General features: G+C 41.6%; 1 protein-coding gene across 2 annotated transcripts in view; it reads right to left on the reverse strand.

Moving 5' to 3' along the window:
- The window catches only part of SUGCT (succinyl-CoA:glutarate-CoA transferase), a 538,710-nt gene that overhangs the window by 514,056 nt on the left and 12,114 nt on the right, over positions 1 to 12,540 (reverse strand). For both annotated transcript variants that reach the window (XM_090050066.1, XM_090050065.1), the window contains exons 4-5: positions 11,390 to 11,475; positions 10,875 to 10,925 (exon numbers count right to left, since the gene is read on the reverse strand). In XM_090050066.1, coding sequence (XP_089906192.1) covers positions 10,875 to 10,925; positions 11,390 to 11,475 — 137 coding nt within the window. The remainder of the gene's footprint in view (positions 1 to 10,874; positions 10,926 to 11,389; positions 11,476 to 12,540) is intronic.

Raw genomic sequence — 12,540 nt, forward strand, 5'->3', positions numbered from 1 at the left:
CACCTCTGCCTGGGCCTGCATGCCCAAACTCCCACCTGCAGGGCTCCCTATGGGTTGGGAAATTTGGCAGCGGGAAAATAACCATGGCTTCCCCACTGCCAAATTTTTGGACCTGTGGAGAACTTTGCAGGCCAGAGGACAAGGCTCTGCAGGCTGCATCTGGCCGGTGAGCTAGGGAATGAGCACCCTGTTCTAATCTACAACTAAAATTTCTCCATATGCTTTTGTAGTTGACCTCAGATGCTTTTGCCAAGAATAGTTAGTTAAATGAAAGTTTCAACTTGCAGAAAATCACCTTATTATTTTCCAGTTGTTCAGTGGGGTGGGGAAGAGGCTAAGGAGGAGATTTAATAGGACTAAATGCCCTTGAATAGCAAGCACTTTTTTGGATATTTTGTGTTTCCAGATTAAGGTTTGGGCTGGTTTGTACACACATTTCACCAATTTAACTAGATCAGTCCCCTTTAAAAAAAAAATGAAAAAAACTAATTGCTATCAGTTTTAACTAAGTCAAATTTATATACTTTCAACAAATGGAAATACTTATCTAAAATACTTACCAAATACCAATTAAAATAACTAAAGCCTTACCTAAATATAGGACTCCTCTGAGTCTAACTAAACTGGTGAAAATTGGGTGCATTAGGTCTCTTATCTAGGTTTTAAAGTAGTTAATAGTTTTTATTTTGAATTAAAATTTACAAGTAAATTTACTAACACATGACAAATCAATAAGCCAGATTTAAACTAGTGTATCGGCTTTAACACACAGTGGGCACGTCTACACGTTCATTAATGTGTCATAATTGCTGAGCATTATGTTTAGTACTTGAATAACCAAATACTAAATCAATGTGCACTAACTTGTGCTACTGCGGCTTTTTAATGGTGCTTACTCCACAGTAGCATAATACTACTGTGCAGTATTAACCAAAGTTTTTGCTCGCCATGCTACTGCACAGTGTTATTAGGCTACTATGTAGTTAGAGTCTCGTGTAGATGTGCCTAGTTTCACCAGTTTAACTGATTCAGTACAAAACAAAACAAAAATGCATACACCTTTCTATGCAAGTTTGTACATACTTTGTGTATGGACCAGCCCTTTGTCATAAAACATAAAGGAGCAGCTCTTTAGCTATCATGCAGTTATATAAATGGCCCAATTCAAAAACTATTGAAGTCAGTAGAAGGATGTCTGTGCCCTCACTGGGCTTTGAATTAGACCTTAAATCAGATGTTCTTTCATCCCCACAAAAGAAAAGTTATATATGTTTAATTATATATATTGAGGCCATGGTAACAAAGTTAATTATGAGCCTTTGGAAAGGAAAAAAAAAAGATACACCTGAAACTACAGCACTAATTTTTTGGGTTGTTTTTTTGTTGTCTTTTTTGTTGCTGTTGTTGGGGGGGGGGTGTTAAGAAATATGAGAAATACTCCCTCCTCCCCCCCATATTTTTATATAAAATTACTAGGGTGTTTCTCAGATTTTTTAACACCCCCTCTTCCCCCCTCCAAAAAAAAAAAAAAAAGACAACAAAAAAACAAAACCCAAAAAACTACTGCTGTACTATATATATATAAAATCAGGCAGAGAAGTGAACTGTTTTAGATTACTTCATGTTGACCAAAGAGTCATACCCTCTGGAGCTATCATGTATCTGACTGATTATTATACACAGGACATTGGAAGTGTTTCTATAAACTAGTGTCATTATATCAGCAATCACAAACATTATTGTTCTAGCATAGGCAGTTTTGTTGCTTTAAAGGCCAGAAAAGCAGCCAAACCAGCAAATATTTAACAGGACAGACAGAAACCAATTTTCATTCAGACAAGGCACGCAACTTATGATTCAACTGGCTACTTGAAGGAGACATTAATAATATCCACAAATAAAGTTCAACATAAGGCGAAAGTTCATTTTAGTGCCATGAATTATACTTAAAGGGGCAAGGCTAAGGAAATCTAACTGCAAGTGACTTGCTTAAAATCATTAAGGTCTTATGAGAAATGGTCCCCAGGTTCTACATCAGTGTTACTGTTCATGGAGACGGAGTGGGAAAACTGGTTGTTTATCAATTTACTAAACCATTGTAGAGAAATAAAACAGCTAGTATTTGGGAAAGCTACAACATACGTGCAACTGGCACAAAAGGAGTCCTGAAAAACAAGGTTTCCACAGAGCTAGTGAATCCTCCGGGGTTAGACCCTACAACTAGGGAATCAAGAAAGCAGGAACGTGGCTTTCCAACCTCTCTGCACGCACTGTGCAGGTCATATGAAAGATGCACGTTGAACATTCTTTTACCAGATGTTTCAACCAAAAATTATCTTCAGCTCTTCGTTGCATGTTGTCCTCATATGTCCCAGCCAGACATATAACCACCTCACCCAAGTTTGGTGGTGCTTTAAACCTAAGTCAAAACATCCAGATGATGGTAAACATCCTGGATACAGCTTTCACTGGGGCTGGTAACCCACCCTCCTAATCAGTGAAAGTGTAGGCTAAATCACTCAAGTTTTCTAACGCCTGTGTTTTTCAAGGACAAACCAGCTCTCCCCCACAGGCTCCTGGGTAAGCATCAAAGTGACTCAACTCAGTCCTTTTCCCTCTCCCTCATTGTTATGTTGATTCTTTATACAAAACCAATACTGTAAATGGATACTACCATTTTATTAACCTTCAGAAACTGTTGGAGTGGTGTTGTAGCCATGATGGTGCAGGAAATATACAAGAAGCAAGGACTTTTGTGGGTGATCTCTTTATTGAACCTGCTGGGTACAAGGCCCCCTCCTTCAGGTCAGTCAGATTTTTGCCACAGCCTTCAGACCTAAAGGAGGCTGCCTTCTAGCCGAAAGCTTGTCTAAACTTCTTGCAATCAGGCAGCTGGTCCAATAAAAGATCACCCACAAAAATCCTTGCCTCTAAAATTTAGACAGCAGTTTTAATATTGTCAATTCAGCCTTTTGGAAGAATAGTTGTAAGAATCCTATAAAAATAACTTATATTCACTTTAGCCAATTTCTCATTCCTAAGATAGGTATGAATGGGTAGGCTAGATAAGCTGAGTCCAGAGACAGAGGCAGCTAGAGCTCCAAGTTAAGGGGAAAGCAGGGAAAAAAAGGGTCAGATATCCTGTCAGACAGAACTATCCCATGCACAGTAGTAGAACAAAAAAAAAAAAATTAAAGACTGATTTATACTAAGAACAACAAAAAAAAGTATGTTATAGGTTCAGCCTCTTGACAGTGAGTTTTGATCAGTTGCCAAATAAGGCTCTAAAATATACTGAATCATACTGGTGTACAAAAGGGCACATGATAAATGTAAGATTAGTGATCATTGGGGGTCCTGGTTTTCTCTATTAAAAGTCCAAAATTCTCTGAATAAAACCCCCAAATCCACATTTTTCCATGATTAAAATGAAAAACCACTATGTATATATGGGTATCAGTTGGGCACAATTTTTTATTGATACCTTTACAATGTTAAAGCCATTTGGAACCCTACCACTGCCTCAATCATTATAATAAAATTCTAAATAATTATATGTTCTGGTGTTTGGGGGCTTTTTTACATGGAAAAAAAAATCAGAGCTCCCCCTGCCCCCTTTGTTAACCAGGATGTGGGTCCAGCTATGGCTGTCCTCCCTGCTGCGCCCTGCCCCTCACTCCCAAGCCACAGCCACTCTGGTCCTGCTAGTGCCCCTCACTCCCCACCCACAGCCCTCTGCCAGTGCTTCTCACTCCCAACCTGCAGCCCCCCTGCCCAGCCCTGCAAAAGAGAACCCCCCAGCTACCACGGCTATGGGACGCAGCAGCTGCATCTTGCCCACTCCCTGTTCTGCAGGAACCAGCTGCAGCCAGCCAGCAGCACCCATGCTGCCACAGCAAGTCACCTCCTGCCTGCCCAACAGCAGTGGGGGAGCCACCATCACTGCTGGGAGCCTTGAGCCAGCTACACTGCTATAGCAAGGCCCCCCCTGCCTGCCTGGCAGCAATGGGGAAACCACTGCCACTGCTGGGAACCTCGCACCAGCTACACTATGGCAAGGCCTCCCCTGCCTGCCTGGCAGCAGCAAGGACAATGACAGTGGCACGTTGTGTCCCCCAACCTGCTGCCAGGCAGGCAGGGGGCACCATGCCATGGGTGTGTGGCTAACACAGGGCTTCTCCCTGCCCTGCCCCATCCTCCCACACGAGGTCCTGCCCGCTAGGCCACAGAGGCCCCCTGGCGCAGCGCAGCAGGCTGGGCAGCCCCAAACCCCATAGCAGCCCACATCCTCTCCTGGCCTGCGCACAAGCCTGGAGGGGGCATGTGCCCCCTCCCCCCCCCATAGCACCCAGCACATCACCCCTGGAACCCGACCCCTCCCCAGAAGTGTGCACAGTGGCAGGAAGACTGCCTTCCCACTAGCCCCCAGGACAAGCCACCTGTGGCTCCATCCCACTCCCCCAACTAGGCCCTGCAGCCATGCCTTCATTCCCACTCTGGCCCCAAGCACTGCCCTAGCTGAACAGTGTCCCAAGACCCAGCCACCAACCCAGCCCCACTACTTCCCTCAAGTTGGGCACAACTATTTCAATCTGCCCCCCTCCACTTATTTTCAAGTAGCTGGGGGAGCTGCTCTCCACCACTGCATGGCTGTATTGCTGACCATGTACATGCATGCACACCCACACATGCACATGGTGCCCCCTGCGTCCCATTGCCCCACCCCCACCCCAGCCCCTTGCAGGCTGGAACTCTGCCTATCTGCAAGGGGAAACCAAGTGTTCCCTGTGCTTTTCTCCTTCAAAGGCAAAAACCCATGTTTTTTCCCCTTCAAAGGACAAAATCCACATTTTTACAAGGCAAATAGAAAACCTGGATCCCTGATGATCATGCTTATTCTTGGAAAAGAGAAAATGAAAGATAAAACAGTTTTCTGGCAGGAAGCCCATCCCCTTACCTTCGCATACTTTAGAAGCTGCCAACAGTAAAAAACCACCAAACAAACAAACAACCCCACAGTGGTTAAGGAAAACAGGGGTGTGAGCTAAATGACCATGTTACAAATTATATGAGAGCAGATGTCTGGGTAATCATCTTGTACTGCTAAATAAAAGGATGAAATTGGACCAGGTTGCTGATTTACAAATGATTCCTGCAGATTCATGTGACAAGATATTTCTGCCCCATGGTTGAGGCTACATCTGTGGAATGTGCTTCAAAGTCCTTTGGAACAGCTCATCACTTCATTGTCCAGATCCATGTAATGCGTCTTTTGTTTGCATGCCTGTTTCCCCTCTGCCAAATATGAAGTTTAAGAAATAACACCATTTATTTTCTGACGCAGTCAGTCATCCTGATAATAATTTTTAGTCAACACCTAACAATTACTTTGCTTTCTGGTGCCATTATGACCCAAAACCTTAATTTGAGGCACAGATTTCCTGTTCTCAGTCAAAACTACCTTTTTTCCATAAGGCACATACAACATTGAATGAGGTTCCAAAGTGCTAAGCCTACCACTGTTTATGCATTTCACAGTGAAGAGTCATTAGATAAAATGCATTAAAAGATCCCTGGAGCAGAACCAAAATCTCCCCTCTGCCAAGAGAATTGCTGGGATACAAAATTACATTCCCTTGTGTTGTTTCCTGGCCCTATGACTCTTTTATGCCCCTCTGTGGTGTTCCAGCTTCAACAAGTATGGAAGGTACCCAACCTAGGACATAGCCTGGTGGTGAAGGCACTTTCCTGGGAGATGAAAAATCCAGGTTTGAACCCCCATCACATTTGAGAAGCACTTAGAATCTAGTTTTCTACTTCCTAGGCTAGTGCCCTAACCAGTGAACTATTATATAAAATGCAGGTAACCCCACAGGTCAGATCCAGTCCTTAAAAGCAGTGGTATTTGGACGGTAAGGCTCCTCATGGGTCAAAAAAATGTGGTGGTTGCTCCCCTGCTGCCAAATTTCCAGACCCATAGAGAGTCCTGCAGGCTGGAAAGTGTGACTCTGCACAATACATCAGGTGCGTAGGGTCCAATTCCAGTGCACAGCGCCAGGCAGGAGCAGTGTGGAGCCTAATCCCAGCATGTGGGGCTAAAAAGAGCAGTGCAGGACACCAGGGTCCAATCCCAATGCATGGAGTTGTGCAGAGGCAGCAACGGTGGAGTGTGGGGTGACATGGCCCAATCTGTCCCATAGGGACCAAAGGTTGAGTACCTACTTCTGCAATCTCTATCCCCTCCTCAAAAAAAAAGGTCAGTCACCTATACTCAAAAAGGGGGAACTAAAGAAAGAAGGAGTTTGGGGCTGTAAATCATTCTCACAAAAGGCCCTAAGCTCCTAACCCTGACCTGCACTCTGGCACCTAAATCCAAGAAAAAGGCTGAATTTCAGAAACTTCAGCACTTTCTACTGATTAGGTTGTGAGTTATTCCCTCACCAACACACTGGCTATACATATGAAATTTAGACACAAAGCTCATGTCTGTGAATTCCCACTTCTAAAGCCTTATGCCAAAAAAGCTAGGTGCAGTGATGCTTGAGGACTCCCAAACAAAAGCCACTTTGTGGATCTGACCATAATGATCATTCTAGTCCAGAACAAAAACACCTCCCCTCCTTTGCCTACCTCTGATGTTATTGCATGACAGCTTTGATTGCCATGGATCCAATGGAAAGAAATTTATGCTAGCATCTTTTATAAAGGGTGATGTTTATGGAAAATCTAACTGAGAAAGATACATGTGTTTGCCCTTTGTTGTTTGGTGGGTTTTTTTGAGGTGAATGACTGCACAGTTCTTGAAGTTGCTTTTTTTTCCTGCTCAGCTAGGCTTTCATTTTGCAGATTTGCTTTTCTGAGGGAAAAGAAATCAGCCTCAGCTGGAACAACAGTCTCCTTCACTTCCACAGCCACTGTGATGATGATTTAAGGCATATAGTTCTGGCATCTGGTTCTCTTTTCAGAACTTCTACAATATCATGACTTGCCTATTAAGGCATTTACCCTTGGAAGATTGCTCATATTCAGACCTGATTACTTCATTTAGAACAACACTGAGGAAAAACCTTTTTTTTTTCCTGCTGGTGGGAAAGTATTTGCCTGTAGGGAATATTTGGCTTCCTCAAACTCCTGTTTCCAGGCCAAAAGCCAAGATGACTCAACAACAGAGTTGAAACGGTCCTGTGGGAAAAACCTGTTTGGAGAGTATACTTCAGACTTGTCCGATTCCAGAAAAGAGGGTCCCCCCCCTTCATCAGCTAATGAAAAATCTACAGGCAAGTAGGATCCTGAAGAAGATGGAACTAAGTGCTTCTTGAGCTTCTGACCTTTGGAGTCTCACGTCTTGCTTTCTATACAGTATACAACTTTGGTCAGAAGAATACTTCATTATTTTAGGGATGGACAGGAGGATCTGAGTCCTATCTACCTTTTTGTTATGGGACATTAAGAATGATGATTATCACGCCCTAACAGCTCTCAAGGAAAGAGGCACTTGGGATCCACCTACATCAGTAGTACTCAGCCTTTTAACTTCAAGGCACTCCCCCTATAACTTTTGTGAACTGACCAGCACCCCATTTCAAAAACTAATTTATTACCAAATTGATCTCCTTACAAAGAGACCAAGCAGTTTGAGCAGGGAAGCAGCCAGACAGGGAAAGCTTGGACCTGTCCTTACCTGCTTTTCTCCTTGCATCTGAAGCCAGAGCCTGCTCTTATTTTTCACACCTCGTTTATCTCCTTACACTTTCTGTGTCAGCCCTCAAAGGATCTTGCTACACCCCCTGGTTGAGAATCTCTGGCCTACATTCAGAAAAGTGAGTGGGGGAAGATCAGACATACATACGAACATTTACCAAGTTAGACCAGAGGTCCTTCTTGTCCAGTCTCTTGTGTCATAGAGTGGATGCTGAAAGGGAGAGTGAGCAGGGTATGACCAGGGTTTTTTTCCCCACCGTGCCTCTTTCCCTTTCAGCCTCTGGCATTTAAGGTCCAGGAAGTTCTGAAAGCTCTACTTCAACAGGGTCAATAACCTGTACCTACATAAGGTAAAAAGATGGAATGTTATTACATATACGTTAGGGCTAGAAGGGACCTCGGAAGATCATCAAGTCCCGCCCTCTGCCCCAGGGGCAGGAAGTCAGCTAGGGCAAAAGAATCCCAGCAAGCTAAGTGTCCAGATGTTTCTTAAAAGAGTCCAGAATAGGTGCTTGCACCACCTCTGGGGGGAGTCTATTCCAGGCCATGGGGGCTCGGACAGTAAAGAAGTTTTTTCTTATGTCCAGCCTAAAACAGTCTTGGAGAAGTTTGTGACCATTGGAACTTGTCATCCCTCAGGGCGCTCTGGTAAACAGGCGTTCCCCCAGATCCTGATGCACACCCCTTATATACTTATAGGCAGCTACTAGGTCACCACTGAGCCTGCACTTTTCCAAACCACGCCTGAGCCTGTGCTTTTCCGTTTAACCTTTTAGCTAGCCGCAAAATAGCCTTGAAAAACCTTGGAGAAAACAAACTCCGCTGCTGTGGTCTTCCAGTATAGCCCCAGGGGGATTTAGGGCAACATGCTGGGTGAAGCAAGTAATACTGGCAAGGACGGGATCTCCAAAAGCCCTTCTCCGTTATAAGATTCACAAGGTTCCCTGTTACTGATACTCCCTGCTTCAAGAGATTGCCCTGCTTCCTAGAAACTGTATTTCTTGGTAGCTGACTCCAGTATGGGGGGCCTCTAAGCCACTATCATCTTCATCCTGCACAACAGATTCTGACTCAGTACCATGCTACCCTATTGCTTCAGCTAATGTCTTAGTTGTTTATCTCCTGGATAGGAAGGAAAGGGATGGAGAAGGCGTAAGATGCAGGAGGAGAAGCTGCTACTTCAACTTGCGGTTCATATAAGTTTAGCTAGTGTCTGGCCCCTGTAAGCAAAACAGAACTTAGACCCTAAACACAAATGGGACCCTCATACTGCAACTATTTGGAGTTACACATGCTCCAGCCACACATACTCTTCAGGCAGTAAAAGAACAGTCCACAGGGAGAAAGATAAACGTAAAAATGTAACAGAAAGGAAAACAATGAGTGCTAAAAACAGAGAAGCAGTCATAAAAAGATTTCATTTTTGGCCTTCCAATAAACATCTGATAGGGAGCTGATAGTCAGGCTCTCTCCCCTGCAACTCATCCTGACTCACAACTCCAGCTGCCTTTCTCTCTTAATCAAGAAGACCCAACCTACATGCAGAGGAGCAGTGGACATTCTGCTGAATACAGTAATTCATGTTTTTCCCAAGAAATGAGCCTCTAAAAAAAACAAAAACAAAAAACAAAAAAAAAAAACTAAAAAAACAAACGAACAAAAAAAATCAAACAACACTTAATAGCAAGAGTAACACACATATACACACGCAACAGGAACTATACATACACTTTAAACACAATCATTTACCCTCAAATGTGTCACTATTGTTCTGGGAAAAATAATCCAATTTATATGTTAATTTTCTCAATCCTTCAAAATAAAGCTAAATAACAAACTGTGTTTCCGTTCTGAAAAATGACTGAGAAAACAGCATGATGGACCCACATGTAAAGCTTTCCACATTAAACAGTTCACTTTTGCACAAGTAAAAGAGCAAGCTCATACTGGAACTGGTGGCACTTCAAAGCCAGCAAAACATTATGCAGATCAGATTCCATGCACATGTGGAAACACACTGCTTTCAGCTGAATTCTTCAGGTATAAATGACTGAAAGTAATTCCATAAGTGGCAATAATACCCAACTCAGTCTCTCTTTTGCTGTGCAAGTCTTGCAGGACTAACAGGAGTAATGGGTAGAATATTGTGTGTATAGAACTCTTTTAAGTAAATGTGGTACAAAGAGGAGATATAAGGTACCTTTTTGCACTTATCCACACTTAAATTCTAACCTGGAAGTATAGAGGTGCAGGAGAAGGAAGCAAAACGCAACAGAAACATGAAGTGTGATCTGGCAAGTCAACACAGGTGAGGAGGCTTAGCAACTCACAGGCTGCAAAGAGCAGTGATAAATTGCAAATACTGGTGCCCAGTCCTCCTCCTAATAAATTCTCATTTACTGCTCTGGGAGAAGGACCAGAAAACAAAGTTGCACAGAAAATACAGGCACACCTCGGAGATATTGCGGGTTTGGTTCCAGACCACCGCAATAAAGCGAATATCGCAATAAAGCGAGTTACATGAATTTTTTGGTTTCCTAGTGCATATAAAAGTTATGTTTACACTATAGTGTAGTCTATTAAGTGTGCAAAAGCATTATGTCTAAAAAAATGCACATACTTTAATTAAGAAATACTTTATTGCTAAAAAATGCTAACCATCATGGAAAAATGGCGCCGATACACTTGCTCGACACAGGGTTGCCACAAACCTTCAATTTGTAAAAAACGCAATATCTGCGAAGCGCAATAAAACGAGGTATGCCTGTATACACTATAGAAATACAACAAGGAAAGTATAGATAAATCAATCACAGTTCACTGTTCCTAATGCTAGGAAAATCAAACATGAAATTTTTCATAGACTACTTCACCCTAACCACAATAAACAGAAGTGGAATTCTTCCCTTGCAACACACCAAATTTGGTATTTTTGTTTCACTTCATTTTAAAGTGGAGCTCTTGGTGTCTAACTTTGCTCAAAGTTGCACTGTTCATTGGGTTCTGAAGACAAACATTCAAAACTGTGAAAGCAAATGAATAAAGCACTGTGATTTAACACATTTAATGAACAATGACTTGTCAGACATTAAATATTTGAAATTAAGAAAACAGTCTATTAGGCAAACTTAAAACAATGCAAAATGCAAGATTTGCATTATACTTGCACTTACCTCTCTGATAATCTTTGCCCCCTTTGAATCCTTCATGTTGACAGCTATGCTCTAGGGACAAAAAAACAAAAACAGCAATATTCTCACTTATATGAAGTCCTTCTGTCACTCAACCTTATAACTTATTAAAAATGTAAATAATTTTGAAATCTCCCATTCAAAATTTTGATTATTTCAAAGAACTATTCAGTTCCTTACTGTAATGCAATGCTAATTTTAATCTTGTCATGTTTACATAACATAGGGTTTACACAAATATTAACTACATTCGGGTCATTTAAACGATTTAAATAATATTCAAAATAAACTAATATTTAGAAATCTAGCTTAAATTGTTAGTTGTTGATTTCTACCGGTTACATTTTTCTGATTTTTCAAAAACAATGCTGCTGTTCAGCAGACTCCAGTCTCTAACACTACTAGAAAAATAATTTAGAGAACTTAGTACACAAATTATTATGTTTGGCTTTAAAAAAAATTAAACCACCATGCACAACAGTCAAGCTTTCACTTACCTTTTTATTCCGATTTACACTGAGATAATAAACACTTTCTGTTCCAACAAAAGGTGGCCCCCAGGCTCTTGTATCATCACCAGCTCCTGGAAAGAATGTTATATTCTTATATAGTGCCTTGTTACGCTGCAATGAAGACACTGGCAAACATGCATAAAATGAACAGTGTTCTTCTCCCAGTTCACCATTCACTGTCTTAAGTATCAGCTAGCACAGTCAAAACACATCCTTTAATCACCACAATAAACAGTTCAATATTATACATTTTTTAAATATTTTATAAGTGTAAAACCAAACTCCCAAACATGATTAAGCAAAACAGACATATTTTTGCCATTGTTCTGACCATTTAAAAATATTTTTATCGCAGCCAAAGCACAAAAAGTACAAAACAAGTGTTGATATGAACATCAAAAAAAATGTGGACAACTTCTACATAAACACTAGCTGTTAACATGCTTGAAAATAAATATTCAGGACTTGAATTGGACTGGATTGTACTGAGTTGGTAATCAAGCACTCCCTTTTAGGTTGGCATCTCATCCTCCAAAATTTAAAATTTTTAGAAAGCAATAACAAAGGGGGTGTTTCACCTTTAATGTTATGAAGAAAATCTTCGAACTGCACACTATGTAGAACTGATGTTATACTTGTTTTAGATCAGCATTTCACCATTAATCTCTAAAAGGCATTCATTCAAATGATTTAGATGTTCATGTATTAAGTATTGCACCACTGGTCATAACATGTAAAAAGAAAAGGGAAAACATGGTATGAGTGACATTTCATTTTGATTTCACTAGTGGTAATGCACAAAGAAGATAACCATCTTTTTCCTGAAAAAGTCCAAGGGGCCTGCAGGCCCTCTAAGTCTAAGAACAGATGCAGACATTCAGTTTCTCCTGTAAAGTGTACAGATGTTCAAGACTTTTCTCCCAAATAAAAAATATCCACTGCCTTGGTCCAAGAAAAAAATAACCCAGGAACAACCACAGTTAAATTACTCTCAGAAGAGGTGCTCCTGGGGAACTAAATTTCTGTACAGGTTTTTTTCTGAGAGAAGGCACACCGTCCCTCAGCATCCCAGAGTGCTTTTCTCCCATCCATTCCCGTTTCCCCCTCCCCAGTGAGATAGCATATTACTCACTGGA

This window comes from Crocodylus siamensis, chromosome 5, assembly GCF_052110815.1.
Source record: "Crocodylus siamensis isolate JL-2025a chromosome 5, ASM5211081v1, whole genome shotgun sequence".
In the NCBI taxonomy this organism is placed as follows: domain Eukaryota; kingdom Metazoa; phylum Chordata; order Crocodylia; family Crocodylidae; genus Crocodylus; species Crocodylus siamensis.